This window comes from Neomonachus schauinslandi, chromosome X, assembly GCF_002201575.2.
Source record: "Neomonachus schauinslandi chromosome X, ASM220157v2, whole genome shotgun sequence".
NCBI classification, from domain to species: domain Eukaryota; kingdom Metazoa; phylum Chordata; class Mammalia; order Carnivora; family Phocidae; genus Neomonachus; species Neomonachus schauinslandi.
The window spans coordinates 116,465,719-116,481,863 of record NC_058419.1 but is presented as its reverse complement, the minus strand read 5'-3'; the positions used below and the strand labels follow the sequence as shown (position 1 = coordinate 116,481,863).

The 16,145-nt window shown below is 46.2% G+C and overlaps 1 protein-coding gene across 1 annotated transcript in view; it reads left to right on the top strand.

The window, feature by feature from the left end:
- Positions 1 to 16,145, top strand: part of EGFL6 (EGF like domain multiple 6) — a 61,888-nt gene that overhangs the window by 16,777 nt on the left and 28,966 nt on the right. Inside the window, exons 3-6 of the mRNA XM_044911634.1 lie at positions 3,806 to 3,918; positions 8,272 to 8,364; positions 12,571 to 12,690; positions 15,295 to 15,414. Of these exons, the coding sequence (XP_044767569.1) occupies positions 3,806 to 3,918; positions 8,272 to 8,364; positions 12,571 to 12,690; positions 15,295 to 15,414 (446 nt within the window). The remainder of the gene's footprint in view (positions 1 to 3,805; positions 3,919 to 8,271; positions 8,365 to 12,570; positions 12,691 to 15,294; positions 15,415 to 16,145) is intronic.

Below are 16,145 nucleotides of genomic sequence, written 5' to 3'. Positions count from 1 at the left end.
TAAAAGTTCGTAGTCAGGGACCCTATCCACCATGTTTATCTCTGTATTTCCAGGACCTAGCACAGTGCTCAATACATATTCATGTTCTATTGAATAAGCTGGGGCTTGGGGCATCAGGAACATAGGTAAGGTCCTCCCTTGCAAACCTATAGTCAAGAAGTTGGCAGGTCATCTCCAAAGTATTGATAGATTGAAATCTAATTAAATGAATCCCCCATTCCTTATAAAAATACAGAATTAAGGGGGCACCTGGGTGGCTCAGTCGGTTAAGCATCTGCCTTCAGCTCAGGTCATGATCTCCAGGGTCCTGGGATTGAGCCCCGCATTGGGCTCCCTGCTCAGGTGGGAGCCTGCTTCTCCCTCTCTCTCCCTCTGCCCCTCCCCCCCACTCATGTTCACTCGCTCTCTCTCCAGTAAATAAATTAAGATTTTATTTATTTATTGGAGAGAGAGAACTAGTGGTGGGGAGGGGTAGAGGGAGAGAGAGAGAGAGAAGCAGACTCCCTGCTGAGCAGGGAGCCCGATGCGGGGCTCAATCCCAGGACCCTGGAGATCATGACCTGAGCCGAAGGCAGATGCTTAACTGACTGAGCCACCCAGGTGCCCCCATAAATAAAGTCTTAAAAAAAAAACTGCAGTAAGATACCACTTCCCACCAACTAGAATGGCTGTAATAAAAAAAAAAAAAGGACAATAACAAGTGCTGGTAAGGATGGAGAAATTGGAACCCTTATACACTGCTCGTAGGAATGGAAAATGGAGTAGCCATCTTGGAAAGCAGTCTGGCAGTTCCTCAAAAAGTTAAACATGGTTACCATATGACCTAGCAATTCCACTCCTAGGTATATACCAGGGAGAAATGAAAACATATGTCCATACAAAAACTTGTACACCAGTGTTCATAGCAGCATTATTCGTTTGAGCCAAAACAAGGAAACCACCCAAATGTCCATCAACTGATGACTGGATAAACAAATGTGGTCCATCCATACAATGGAAGGTTATTCAGCCATAGAAAGGAATGGAGCACTATTACATGCCACAGCATGGACGAACCTTGAAAGCATATTAAGTGAAAGAAACCGGACATAAAAGATCACATAGTGTACGATTACATTTCTGTGAAATGTCCAGAAAAGACAAATCCAGAGACAAAAAGTAGATTTGTGGTGACCAGGGGTTGGAGGATTGGGGGGCGGGGAATTGGGACTAACTGCTAATGGGTATGGTGTTTCTTCTTGGAGGAATGGAAATGTTCTGGGATTAGATAGTGGCGATGGTTGCATAACATAGTGAATATACTAAAAATTACTGCATTTTATTATGTGAATTATATCCATTTTAAAAATGCTACACAAAGATTCTTAAGTACATCATTCTGTGTGGACTAGCACTTACTTACTTGACACACTTTATGTTCAGTAGTCTGTAGTTTCTTGTTTGGGAATTGTTAGTTATGTGCAGACGGGGTCAAGATTGCGGTATCCCCTGCAGAATTGTTAGTAATGTCCAGATTAGATTATGTAAGGTGACTGTATTATTATGATACTTACCATGCTGTCCTCTGCTGCAATATATCTGTTTATGATGGTTTGGGAATTTAAGAGAGTAAAGATTGGGTCTTTTTCATCACTCTGCGTGCCTAAGACAGTACTTGAGATATCGCAAGTACTGAATAAATGTTTCACTTGCAGTAGAACTTAACAAGGGACAGTTGGCAGTGCCTAGAGACGTTTTTGCCTGCCACAACTGGAGAGTGGGTGCTTCTGCCATCTATAGGTAGAGGCCAGGGATGCTGGTACATCAACCCTGGCTGAGAGGCACAGGACAGCCCCCAACAGCAAAGATTTCTCTGGCCCAAAAGTCAGTCGTACAGAGGTTGAAAAACCCTGTTCTAAATTGTTGAGCAGGGTGCCTATGTGGCTCAGTTGGCGAGGCATCTGCCTTCGGCTCAGGTCATGATCCCGGGGTCCTGGGATTGAGCCCCACGTCAGGCGCCCTGCTCAGAAGGGAGCCTCCTTCTCCCTCTCCCACTCCCTCTGCTTGTGCTCTCTCTCTCAAATAAATAAATGAAATTTTTAAAAAAATAAATGAGCAAATGACTTACAAATCCGCCAAATTAGTTTCATCAGAAGATGAAAAAAAAGGTCCCTTTAAGGAAAATTAAATAATAAAATCATCCTTGCATTTGGTGTTCTCAGTTAATGAAATGTCGCAGACCATATCTTTGTGGCTCTTAACTGAAGAACCACGTGGGTAGGAGAGGCAGAGCGCAGGGGAGAACTGCAAGGCTGTGGCTCTTCCCAACCTTGACTAAGGATTATTAACTTGCAGAGAATTCAGTCCTGCAGCAGAAAGGACATGGTCAAAGGTGCATCCCTTGTCTGTTAAAGAGCCCAGGAACCATTTTACGTTTAATTTAATCTGCCCAAGGAAACAATCCCAGCCCTCCACAAAATACACAACTCAAGTCTTTTCTTCCAGAAGCTGGTGGCAGCCCTGCCCACTACTAACTAGGTCAGTAAGTATGTAACTGTGCAGTGAGGTCCAGTCGTGGCCCAGAATGCTGAGGGGCACTTGGTGGCCAGGCTCACTCCTTCGGGTCTCTGGATCAGGGGTCGGCAAGCTAAGGCCTGCAGGCCAAGGCTGGTGGCCCTCTGTTTTTTCATGACCAGTGAGCTAAGCCTGGTTTTACCCTTTTTTTAAAAGATTCTATCCATTTATTTGACAGAGAGCACAAGCAGGGGGAGCAGCAGGCAGAGGGAGAGGGAGAAGCAGGCTCCCCACTGAGCAGGGAGCCCAGTGCAGGGCTCGATCCCAGGACCCTGGGATCATGACGTGAGCCGAAGGCAGACACTTAACCGACTGAGCCACCCAGGCGCCCCTGGTTTTACCTTTTCAACTGGTTAAAGCTAAACCAAAGGAAGAATGATATTACATGACACGTGGAAAGTATATTAAATTCAAGTTTCGGTGTCCATAAATAAAAGTTTTATTGAACCCAGTTATGCCCATCTGTTTGCTGTTGGCTGCTATTGCCCGTCTAGCTGCTCTTGGGCATGGACAGAGACCGCTCGACCCTCTTGATGGCAAAGCCTACAATATTTACCATCTGACCCTTTCTGAAAAGCATTTGCCAACCCCTGCTCTACGGTTAAAGAGTTTAGCAAATGGTGTTCCGAGGAGGCAGTGAGGAATGAGAAGCCACCCTGGGCTGGACTCCCTGACATGTGGCTCTGCTGGGGATGTGGCTGTACCCCACTGGGCTGGCGCTTCCTCATCTGGGCGCAGGAGGGCTTTGCTGGAGGTTCTCTAGAGCCCTTCCAGCTCCGAACTGTCCGGGGTGTGTGGAGAGTCCAGTTTGGTGGTTCCCAGGTGGCCGATGAGGTAAACGCACAGCAGTCTTGTCAGGGACAGAGCCACGGGGCCACGGCGTCACATTACCACACTCGGCGCTGGAGCAGACACAGACCTGGACCGCCCCTGTGTCTGTACAGAGCAGATTGGAAAACTGGCGCTCGACAGGATTTGGAGACAAGCTCTTGGCCACTTTCACGTGCCCTAGTTTTATAGATTATGTAACCGGATTCTTTTAACCCCGGGGAAGAGAGAAATGGACAACACCCATGATTGGAGAAGGCTGGCAACCCCAAATTCAGGCTTTCTGGATCTAATTGAGCCCTTAGGGCAGGTTTATTGAATTTCACCAGGTAATTGTCATCTCTCCTGTTCATTTACCGGCAGGAAAGAGTCTCTGTTGCCCTTTTTGTGTTCTCCATATTAACATGCGACTCTTTACCCACAGTCCAAAGGATCATGGGCTGTCCACGTCCGCGCTGCAGCCCGAGGTCTGTCGCTATGGGACTAAGCTGGCCTGCTGCTATGGCTGGAGAAGGAACAGCAAGGGAGTCTGTGAAGGTAATTGTGTGAAAACTCAGACCACCCTGGGATCGAGTCGTAGGCCAGTGTCCTTAGGTTTTTATCCGGGACACCGTAAGCTGTCACCAAATTGTCCACCCATTGTCACCAAATCCCTTAATCTGTTAAATAGGATAAACACACAACCACATGTCCCATACACTTTAGGTGCTACTGTGGATCATGCTGGATTATACACGGTAAAGCACAAAAATGTTAGCTTGTTTTGGTAAGAATACCAGTACTACCTTCTTTCTGTCTCTGCCCCAAACTCCTCCTCTCTAGCTGGTTCAAAAATATCTGGATAGACCACAAGTGAAGACAGAACTTGAAAATATCCAGAATCTATAAACCATTGAAAAGCACTGATAAGGCTCCTACGGGCTCAGTATCATGCAAAACCTTCCACCAGCAGTTTCCTGGTGACAAGATGACAGGAGTATCAAGATATAGAAAAGATATTTGAAGAGCATTATTGCCTACCCAGATAAAGAAAGTTAGAACATCCCCCTGGGGCTCTGTCAATTCAAAAAGAGGGTGGGTCCTCACGCTGACTGGGTCTATAGTGTCATGATCAAGGGCATTGTCTTGGGGATGTCAGAATGACGTGGGTGACCTTGGGTGCGTAGGTAAGCTGGCTGAGGCTCCACTTCGTCAGCAACGTGGAGAGATTAATCCCTAGTTGAGAGGGGAAAGAGTGTAAGCATTAAAGGGTATGCTCATTACCTGGCATGCATAGAAAATATCTCCTAAATCACCCTTGACTCAGAAAGGACGGATGACTCTCCTGTCCCTTCAAAGCACATGTGATGCAGGCATTACATGTTGCTGTAGTCTTTTTCTAGACACAGCACATTTTTATGTGAAGGCAGGTGGAAAGGGGCAAAAACCACGTGGACCGCATGATTTGGAGTCTTAGAGTTACACGAGCCTCAGCACCTCCTGCCGTAAAACTTACATGTCTCTGGTGAATAAATGAGGGTGAGCTTTGGCTTTCTGTAAGGTCTACTCTGTAACTAAATCAAAGCAATTTGGCCACGCCGCAGACAGCCGGTCACATTCTTGATGTTTTTGTGGACAATGTAATACCATAGGCAGGAAAGAATTTAAAGCGAGCTGTTAAAAGAGCATGTGCCGAGGGTTCAAGCACAATCAATGCTCAGTAGGCATGTTTGGCAAGTGCAAGAGCTCATCAGCACCCCCGCTGCCCTGGTGAAATGTTCAGGTATTAAATTGCAGTGATGTTTGTATCTAAAATCTGTTATTGTATTATATCCAATTTGTATGGTCCTTCTTGACAGTAAAGTCATCTGCTCCTTGAAGCACCAAGTAACGGGGTGATGAGCCCCTGATTGCCAGATCTCGGATTCCTAAGTCAGAGCGTGGGCTGTGTGGTAATGAGATGAGAACCCATGCCCACTTGCCCGAACAGGCAGAGTTGCACCCCAGCCTGGGAGATCCCAGTCCTCCCGGACTCCTCTTCCATCCATCTGTTCACCCTTCGTTCCTCCAGAGGCCCTGACTCCATGCTGGAGCTTTCTAGATCTTGGCTCCTGCCCTGCCTAAATCTGCTCCCAGGGCGGGATGGCTCAGCTCTGTATCATTAACCTTCAAATGTATGTCACTTAGCAAGATGTGGTAAGAGTCGTCCCTGAACAAATCCCAATGAACAGCTGCAGATGGAGGAGTTAGAGGGAGGATTGAACAAGAAGTTTAGCTAAAGTACACTTAAATCTCAAGCCATTTTAGACATAAACTAAATTTCCCTGTGCTGTAGATTGGCTGTACAAGTCACAGATCCAAGGTCGCTGGAAATTGAAAACATCTTGCTGGAGCTTTGACCTTATAGCAGCAAGGGTATTATTCACCATTTCTCTTATGTTCTATTTGGCATTGATCCTGGCTTTCCTATCTGGCCCACATTGGAAATAACTTTCCAGGGAGCAATCAGAGGCACTCAAGGCTTAAAAAAGTAAAAAATTTATTTTTCTAACATCTAAACTTAAAGCTGCATCTCCAAGAGCATATCCATAACAAAATAGACACTGGAAAGCAAAATTCTTTTTTGTCTCCAGGAGGGAAAGAATTTTGCTGAGAAGCATTTTTTCCTTACCTTCTCACTTATGATTTATTCAGAGCCATAAAATGTTTCCCTGTTAAAAGGTCTATACCGGTTATTTTATTTACTGTTCGAAACTATTTGAGTGTCTAACATACCCACAGCACTATTAAATGCAGCAGGAGAAACAAAGATGAATGTTTAAGTCCCCGTTCTGAAGGGGCTGGGAATCGGGTAGTAGATAGAAGTGAAGGATAGAAGCCAAATATATTATTTCATAAGATGGAGTCTGATCGATTTCATGGGGGAGGCCTGCCCAAGTTCTGTGGAATTCTCAAAGTTGAGTGGAATTCTGATATGGCCGGAGAAATCACTGAAGGCTTCTGGAAGGCGGGCTCATGCAAGGTAGCTCTTGAAGGATCAGGAGGATATTAACCACTGGAGGGTGGGGAAGGGGTGCCCCATGGCAGGGATAACAAGACAGGAAGAGGCAGAAAGGGTCCAGTTTAGAGAACAGCAGACAATCTAGTTTGACCATAGTGTTGCCTACATGTAGGGAGCAGAGTAGGCCAAAGGTACAAACTAAGATGGAAGCCGGGTCCTGGTGATGATACCTGTATGATACTCAAAGGGCAATAAAGATTATTTGGTGACTTCTGTGCAAGGCATGGCATGATCGGAGTCGTGCTCTTGGAATATCAGTTTAATGTCGTATCTGACATCAGATTTCCTAGGAGTAGAGCCTGTAAAGGGGATTCTTGTATCAAACATCTGTTGCAGGGTGCTCTGCAGAGAAATCTGTAAGGGAGTGAGGAAATAGGGGAAGGAGCCAGGCAAAGATGTGGTTTCAAGAGAAGTCTAGCTTCAGCCTGATCCCACAGGGAGTTCTACACCACAGACTTTGTCCTGCCCCGAAAGCAGGGGCTAGGCTGTTAGACCCCGTATCAGTTAAGCACCAGGTCACAGGCTGTGGTGGGGAGAAGCAGGGGCAGGGCGGGGGTGGGGGGGAGAGGTGCAGTGTAATATCCCAGATCTCTGTGGGCAGCATGATTTCCATTAGCTAGATGAGTGTCTGTTCAGTGAATGACTTGGGTGGTAGAAGCCGGGATAGGATGTTCTCACTGATGAGTTTGGGGATAAGAGAAGATAGAGATGAACGGGATTTTGAGTCCAGGTGACTGGGAGATAAATGTTAACATTAACAAAGAATAGGGTTTGGGGTCAAGGGGGAGATGCTGGGGTTGAGCCAGGGACTCAACGGGAAGGGAAGTAGACAGCATTCCTGGGCCATTGCTGAGTCATCTTTTCAGGTGCTGGCTAGTTCCTGAGCTCCTACTAGATCCAGAAGCTGCTCAGGGCTCCTGACTCGCTCTAGACTCCTCTCTCATTCATTTTTCTTTTGTCCTCTCCCCTCCTTCTCTTTGGGTTTTCCCATATTCCTTTCGTCCCATCCACTGCCTCTTCTCCCTACCTCCTCCCTATGAGCCGGACTCAAACATCCCATCATCTTTGACTATTTTTTCTTGCCCCCAACCCAGTCAAACTTTCTATTCTTGGTGTCTCTCCCATCACTTCTTTCACCCAGCAAATATTTATGGAGTGCCCAATTTGTGTCAGGTGTCTGGATACAGAAGTGAAAAAAAAAACCAAACCAAACCCAGAAGAAACAAATCCTGCCTTTATCATGCCACCATCCTCCTCCTCATGATGCTTCTAGTTCCCATCCTTAGGGCTAGAAGTTGCGCCTCCCTGCCTACAGTCTGTGGCTCCATTATTTTGACTGATCACACACAGCTTTAAAAATAGAGTTTGATCATTCAAAAGCAAAATAGGAGAGAAAATATGGAAGACAAAGAAGAGGCCAGTGACAGAAAGAAGGAGGACCTTGGCACTTGACCCAGGATGGCTCTGGAGTCCCTTCCAGCTCCCACATCACAGTTCTTTTATTAAATGTTTTTGTGTTTATATGCAAAACTAGCTGACTGTGGTCTGGGAGGCTTTGTTTTTCTTTGAATGTCACTTGGAGGCATGGCAGTGCTAAGCAAAGTTATGATAAACTTGGATAAACTCGCACTCAGTTGGGGTGGAGGGATGGAGGAGAGTGATCTAGTTCACAAACAAAACACTCTCCAGTATCCCGAAGGGGAAAACAGACTAGAGAGGAAGCAGATCATCCTCTCTGTGCCCCCATGGATTTCTCCGCCATACAGAAGGCTGCTGATTTTGACCTGCGTGCGTTTCTCTGTCTAACTACTCCTGTTCTTTTACCGTCAAAACACCTTTCCCTTCCACAGCTACGTGTGAACCTGGATGCAAGTTTGGTGAGTGTGTGGGACCAAACAAATGTAGATGCTTTCCAGGATACACCGGGAAAACCTGCAGTCAAGGTCAGTACTACAGGCCGGGGTCCAAGTACAGACGTACCCCAGAGCTTTCAGAAGCTACGCAATCATTGCAGCAGCGTTTGTGATAGACACTCCCGTGCCCGCCATTTTGTAGGTTGTAAGTCGAATCTTCAAATGAAAGGGTTTCAGACCTAGGTCTCTCAATCAGTCTCTTCTAGAAAAGTATAAAGTCATTCTGATGTTTTTGTTAAGATGCCAGATCAAAGGCCTTTTTTTCTCCTGTCAAATAACTTTTATTTTCTAAAATGATTTTCATTGTGTTTTTCCACTACCAAAGTAATGCATATTTTTTACTGAAAAAAAAAAACCCCAACGATGCAAAAGGATATAAGTTAAAAAGTGGGAGTTTCTGCTCCCCCCCCCCCCCGCCCCCCCTTGAACTAGTGTGAACAGTTTGTCCTCAGTCTCTGAAGGGCCCTTCTCTGGGTCGGTCCATTCTTACTGCATGTACGGGTCAGCACATACAGAGTTAGCTTGTGCTTCTTAAGGCTGTATCCTCAGCCCCGATGCAAACGCTTTTATCATTTGTGTAAAAAATACTTCGTTTAACCACTCTCATCTACTTTGTCTCCAATTTCTCGCTATTACAAGCTGTGCTAAGTCAGACGTCATTCTACACATATCCTTGCACCCTTGAGTATTTTTATAGGATAAACGTCTGAAAATAGAATTGTTGGGTTGAATGACATGCATGTTTTTATTATAATTGACATATTTTAAAAAGGTACTTTAGGACTTATCATAAGCTGTTTATCCGAAGATATTAAAGAGTGTATTTATACTATTAACACACAGTGGTTCTCAACTTGGGCAATTTTATTCCCCAGAAAGAGTTGCCAGACAAAATATAGATCTCAAGTTCAGATTTAAATTGCAGATAAACAACAGATAATTTTATAGGGTGCGTAGGTCTTAAATATTGCATGAGACATACGTCCCACGAAAAAAGTATTAATTATCTAAAATTCAAATTTAACTGGGCATCCATATTTCTGTTTGCTCCATCTGGGAACCTTACCCCAGGGGACATCTGGCAAGGTCTGAAGACGTTTGGGGGTGCTCCTGGCATCCAGTGGGTGGAGCCCAGGGAGGTGCTCAGCCTCCTACAGTGCGCAGGGCGGCCCCCACCGTAGAGAATGATCTGACGCAAATGTCAGCAGTGCTGAGGCCAAGAGACCCAGGCGTGAAGAAGCCTGCTGTAATTAAGAAAGTGTCCACAGTCCGATAATGCAGTTGGGCTAAGAGCACATCAAGTTCAGCTGTCCTTGGGGCTGCCAGCCTTCTGGAGGGAAGGATGGAGTCCCAGAGACGGGCAGGCAGCCACTCCACTGTGCCACCCCTAGGCCTCACTGCCAAGTCCCGAGGTTGGCCGCATACACTGAAATAGCTACCAGCCCTGCAGCTCAGAGGGGAACCTCTGAGTCTCTGCTGTCCCACCACCAGAAGAGGCCAGCACCCTAGGGTGCTTCTGAGAACTGCACCCACCTGCTTGATTGAGGCGCGTCAAGGATCGTGCTCTCATAAGTAATGATCCAGCACATCCCTTACCAGAGGGGTTCACACCAGAAAACCTGTTTCTCTGTATCGTCCTGGATTCTGTACCAACATATCTTCTGCAGAGGTTTGGAGGAGAGAAGATATTTTTCATGCTGGTTTTCAATTCCCGGTAAAATATTAGTGTTGAGGGAGTGGTCTAGTTGGCTCAGGTTCCTGCAGCTTTCCTGGCCCCTGGGTGGCATGATCAAAGTCCTTATATATCCATTAATGGTGACAGTCCTCAGCCCTCCACTGTGGTGTCTTTCCCCCAAATCCTTCTTCCACACGACGAGTGAGTCACCTCTGAGTTAGGGCCAAGGGATGGGTTATTTCTGGATTTCCCATTAATGTCCAATTAGCTTTTTCCAGTTCCCCCTTTTGAAGGGGTTAGAACCCATGCAGGAGAAGGTAGAGTAGAGGGGATAAGCAATGGACGAAGAGCTTTCAAATGTCCCACTAAGACGTCAGAAAATTCCTGTACAAGGTTCTTGTCAGAGGTGAAAGCAGCCACTTCTTTATTTTCAAGGGTACGCTTTGCCTGTTGCCCTGCTGAATTTTGGTCTTACACAGAATTTGGCTCTTTTCTCCTTCCTGCATCTTCCTTGAAGAAGTTAAGCCATGAGGCACCCACATGACCACATTTCCAAAGATAAGCTCCTCTACCCATGATTGCTTTTTTTTAAAGATTTTATTTATTTGGGCACCTGGGTGGCTCAGTCAGTTGGGCGTCTGCCTTCGGCTCAGATCAAGATCCCGGGGTCCTGGGATTGAGTCCCTTGTTGGGCTCCCCTCTCTCAGCAGGGAGCCTGCTTCCCCCTCTGCCCCTGCCCCTCCCCCTGTTTGTGCGTGCTCTCCCTCTGTCAAATAAATGAATAAAATTAAATTAAAAAAATATTTTTATTTATTTGAGAGAGATAGCACATGAGTGGGTGGGCAGGGGCAGAGGGAGAAGCAGACTCCGCCCGAGCAGGAGCCCAATGTGGGGCTTGATCCCGGGACCCTGAGATCATGACCTGAGCCGAAGGCAGACGCTCAACGACTGAGCCACCCAGGTGCCCCCAAAAGTCATTCATTCTTAGGATTTAAATTCTTTTTAGGAAGCACTGAGACGCACAGAGAAGAAAGTCACCCTCAATCTTAGTCCCTGGAGATAACCATTATTGGCATTTAGAGCATAGCCTCCCAGGCTTAAATGGCGTCCTACAGCCTCACCACCGATAGCTGCCTGTCAGGGCTCCCTCTGGAAGGGTGTGAGCCCACACAAGTTAGTCGGTGCGGGGCTGCCCAAAACAGGAACAACTGAAAGGAGGCATCGCTGTGGGAGCCTGTCATAGGCAGCCTGGGACAGTGCTAAAGGCTTAAGTATCTAAATTGTATTTCTAGCTTTTTATTCTAATATTATACACACAGAATTGTGCATATATCAACAATGTACTGCTCAATGAATTTTCAAATACATCCACATAACCAGGAAACAGAAACTCAGTAGCCTTCCTGAAGACCCCTCCTGCTCCCCTCCAGTGACTTGCCCCCCACCCCCAAGGAGCTCTGTCTTGACCTTCTACACCACAAATTAGTTGTGCCTGACTTTTTTTTAAGATTTAATTTATTTATTTGAGAGAGCATTAGTGGGGAGAGGAGCAGAGGGAGAAGCAGACTCCCTGACATGGGGCTCAATCCCAGGACCCTGGGATCATGACCTGAGTGGAAGGCAGACACTTAACCGACCGAATCACCCAGGTGCCCCTGTGCCTGGCTTTTTTTTTTTTTTTAAAGATTTATTTTTAAGTAATCCGTACACCCAATGTGGGGCTCAAACTCACAACCCCGAGATCAAGAGTTGCATGCTCCACTGACTGAGCCAGCCAGGCACCCCTTGCCTGATTTTTTTTAAAGATTTGTATTTATTTATTTGAGAGAGAGAATGAGATAGAGCATGAGAAGAGGGAGGGTCAGAGGGAGAAGCAGACTCCCCGCTGAGCAGGGAGCCCGATGCAGGACTCGATCCCGGGACTCCGGGATCATGACCTGAGCCGAAGGCAGTCGCTTAACCAGCTGAGCCACCCAGGCGCCCCCCTTGCCTGATTTTTAACGTACTCCTTTGTCTCCAGCTTCTTGCACTCACTCTTGTGGTTGTGAGCTTCATCCATTGTGGCTTGGAGCTATAGTTTGTTCAGCCTCATTGCTGTATAGTATTCCTTTGCACGAATATACAAGTCATCTCTCCTGCCCTCTGTTGGGAGATGTTTGGGTTCTTTCCCAATTGGAGCTATTAAGAATAGTGCTACTGTGATCATTTTAGTACATGTTTTCTTGGTGGGCGCACATCCATGTTGCCGTTGGGGATCTAGTCGGGAGTGGAATTGCTAGGTCATGGGTATCCGTGTCTCTAGCTACAGTAGATTCTGCCAAACAGTTTTCCAAAGTGGTTGTGTGCATTTGCCTCCCCTCCGCCGGTGCATGATTGTCCTGTTTGCCCCACATCATCATCAGTCCTTCAGAATGGGGTTTTACTGATGATTGGAGAAGAGGTGAGTCATTGCCCCGTGTACCCACCCCCACCGGTGGGATCCAGGGAAGCCAACCCAACTCTCCATCTTGATGTTTCCTGATCCAGTTAGCCTCTCTTCATGTTCTGCCTGCCCCCTGCAGATGTAAACGAGTGTGGAGTAAAACCCCGGCCATGCCAACACCGATGTGTGAATACGCACGGGAGCTACAAGTGCTTTTGCCTCAGCGGCCACATGCTCATGCCGGATGCCACATGTGCGAGTAAGTTCCAATGGCCAGGCTGCTCGCGCTCATCCTTTGAGACTAGATGTTTGCCATAGGAACAATTTTTTTTTTTTAAATCATGGTAAAATAAATAGAACATGAAATTCACCATTTTCAACCATACAACTCAGTGGCATTTAGTACACTTACAATGCTGTACAACTATCACCGCTGTCTAATTCTAGAACATCCTCATCACCCCAAAAGAAAACCCTGTGCCCATTACCAGTCACTCCCCATTCTTCCTCCCCAGCCCCCCCCCACCTCACCCACTAATCTGCTTTCTATCCCTCTGAATTTGCCCATTCTGGATACCTGCTTTTTAAAGAAAGGGGCTAATTGGGGAGAAAAATAAATTCTATATCTCTATATATGCAGGGCATATGGGTTTTTTTCATGAAAATAAGCATATTGTTTTAGGGAGGTGATAACGTTTAAATTCCATCTTGGGACATCAGTTCTTCCCACCAGCTGCCTTTCTCACGCCCCTTGCCCCATGCTCAAAGATTAGTGACTCTTGTTGGAAATACATTCCGGTTCATGTTCCTGAAAAAGAAAAGTCCTTCTGTGATAGAGAGAAACCCATGTCCCGTGGGAGGTAAGAGTATATCCAGTCATTTATCCAGAGGGAATCAGGTTTAATATTGCAGCTGAAAGGCAAACCCATCCTCCCTGCCTGTCTCCCTTCCTCCCCTCTTCCCCGCTCCCATCTCTCTTTCCTCTGTACCGTAGCCCCCACCAAACCTGGAAGCTTATGGCTTTTGCTAGCTTCCTAGGGTTACAGAGTTAGGACTCCCTAGCCCATCTGGGACTTTGCCACAGTCACACAGTCTTGGCTAGTGCACGGTTTGCTGCTCCCCTGGCTTGTCCTTGTGTTTTCCATCCTTGGCAAAGGGCCCCAACACCACCAGTCACCTAGATCCTCTGTTGGCAAGAAGGCTTAAGAGATAAAGCAGACACTCGAAGTCTTTTTAAAAAATCCTTATTGTCATAAATTAAGAGACAAATATGTATATAATATATATGATATATATAACATAATATGTAGTTGAATGAATTCTTATAAGGCGAGCACCCGTGTAACCACTACCAAGGGGAACTTTACCAGAACCCCCCGCTCCATACCCCATCACGGGAACCACTATCTAGGCTTTTGTAGTGATCACTTAACATTTTTAAAAAGATCTGTGCTGATGGATGTTTTGAAACATTCCATGAGAGCCCAGTCAATGCCAAAAAAGGTATGTTTTCCTAAATGCAAGGATAGGATTAGGTAAATATTGAAGACTAATTTTAAAAGAAGGCAACTAAAGAGAAAAGAGAATAAAGGAGAAATGTTATCATTGGTAGGTGTTTGTTATATTACCTGGATGTCTGTGTCTATTACCTTGATGTGTGTACCTTCTTTGTCTAGTTCTATACGTGGAAGGGTTGCTTGGGCCTCCCTGTTTAGAGCTCAAAGTGTGCAGGGAGTCCTGGACCCCTCTCCTGATTTTATTTCACTTGGTTCCTGGCAGTTTCTTTCATCCCACTGGGTGATCGGCATGTTATGGATGGCACTGGATAAAGGGAGCGTATTCACTGCACTTCCCTGTTGGAGGCACCTGTGATCCATATATAGTAGACTTCTCCTAAGGAAATGCATTTTTGTGAGATAAGTTGTGTTTAGCAACAAGTGACAAAAAGCCACCTAAATTATCTCATTTACCAAAAAAGCTGGAGGCAGGCAGTTCCAGAACAGCTCAGCAAGGACTCACTCTTTGCCATTTTCAGGGTACTGATTTTATTCTCACGCTTGTGACCTCAGAGTCACAAGATGGCTGCCCCAGCTGCAGACATCACACATACATTTAAGGGAGGCCTTACAAAGGGGAGAGGAGTAATGCCAGTGAATGAATGACTCTTTCACGCTTGTCCCTTTCATCATGAAGCAGCATCTTTTCCAGAAGACCCGCTCCCTCCATCAGACTTATCTTTATATCTCTTTGACCACAGCTAGGTCCTATGGCCACCCATTGTTGCTGCAAGGGAAGCTGGGATGAAGACAAGTCACTGACTTTAAAGCCTCAATGATGGGAGTGGCGAGAGGAAAAGGGGTCCAGGATGGCTTTGGGGTAGCCAGTCAGTCGTATTTGCCACGTTTTAATACAGGCATGGAAATGACCAGGTCTCACGACTTGAGTGGCTCTCATTGAAGCTAGGTATGTATGGAGAGATCTGTAGAATGGATTTTGTCCGCCTGATGACTCGGATTGATCATCTCCATCAGAGGTTACATTTCCGCCTAGAGAGGCCAGCCGGGTGACATAAAGGCGTGATGAGAAAATGTACAAGAGGCGAGAAGGATGCAGCCTTTGGTAACTGAGGGGTGCCTGCCCGACCTAAAGACAGGCAAATTTAACACACTGGCCCACAGAAGAGACCGTGGCGCCACCAAGACACCACCCTTGCCCAGATTCCATTTGGGTCTCAGACAGTGATGCTCATCCTGTAATACATCCCATATATGACACCAAATGTCCTAGAACACAGAGATCCTTTCTCAGTGAGGGCTTTTTACTGGCTCGGGAGGAGAAGGCTAACACTTGCATACGTTTTCAGACTCCAGGACGTGTGCCGTGATGAGCTGCCAGTACGCCTGCGAAGACACGGAGGAGGGGCCACGCTGTCTGTGTCCGTCCTCGGGCTTGCGCCTGGCCCCCAGTGGAAGAGTCTGTATAGGTAGGGCAGCCCGGCTCGCCTCCACTCCTCCTCCTTCCCCCTCTACTGAATTCCTTCTCTGTCATTCCGCACAATCTGCTTGTTGACTAGACTGAAAGCTCCTGAAAGTAGAGATTTCTGCCCATTTCTGAGCCGATTGGCCACATAGACTCTAGACATACTTTGGGATGCTAGAAAGAACACTTCTCTGTTACTTTGGGATTGTCTAATGCCCTAGTGGAAAAAGGATAAAGGTAATTTTATTTTAGTATATTTACCCTGCATGTTTCACTTCAATTACCATAGAAACCTGCTACTTACTGTCATTCAGTGAATGAAATCCCAAGGGCCATTGGGCTCCGTTTTGGGTTCCAGCTAATATTTTCCTACAAAAATGTATTTACGTATTTTTCGTTTTTAGATCTAAGACTATTGAGAATAGTATATCCTTTCTACGTTGTTTAAGTTAGCAAGTAACCAGCTTCCCATTGTCTTTAAAGGTTGCTCTGAAGTATTCCAAAATCATTTCTGCTTGGAGATGGTGAGCAAATTAAATCCATGATATTAAAGGAGGAGATAGAGCCCTCCTTTATAGCTTTGAATTTAATCAAATCAATGGATTAGAACTTTGTCTCTTGCTCTCCCCCGTCTTATTTTGTGTCTTAGTTTTGGGCCCCGCAGAAGCTGACCCTGAGCAAGTAGTTGATTTGGGAGGTGATCCCAGGGAACTCTGGTTGAAGAGGAGGTGGGGG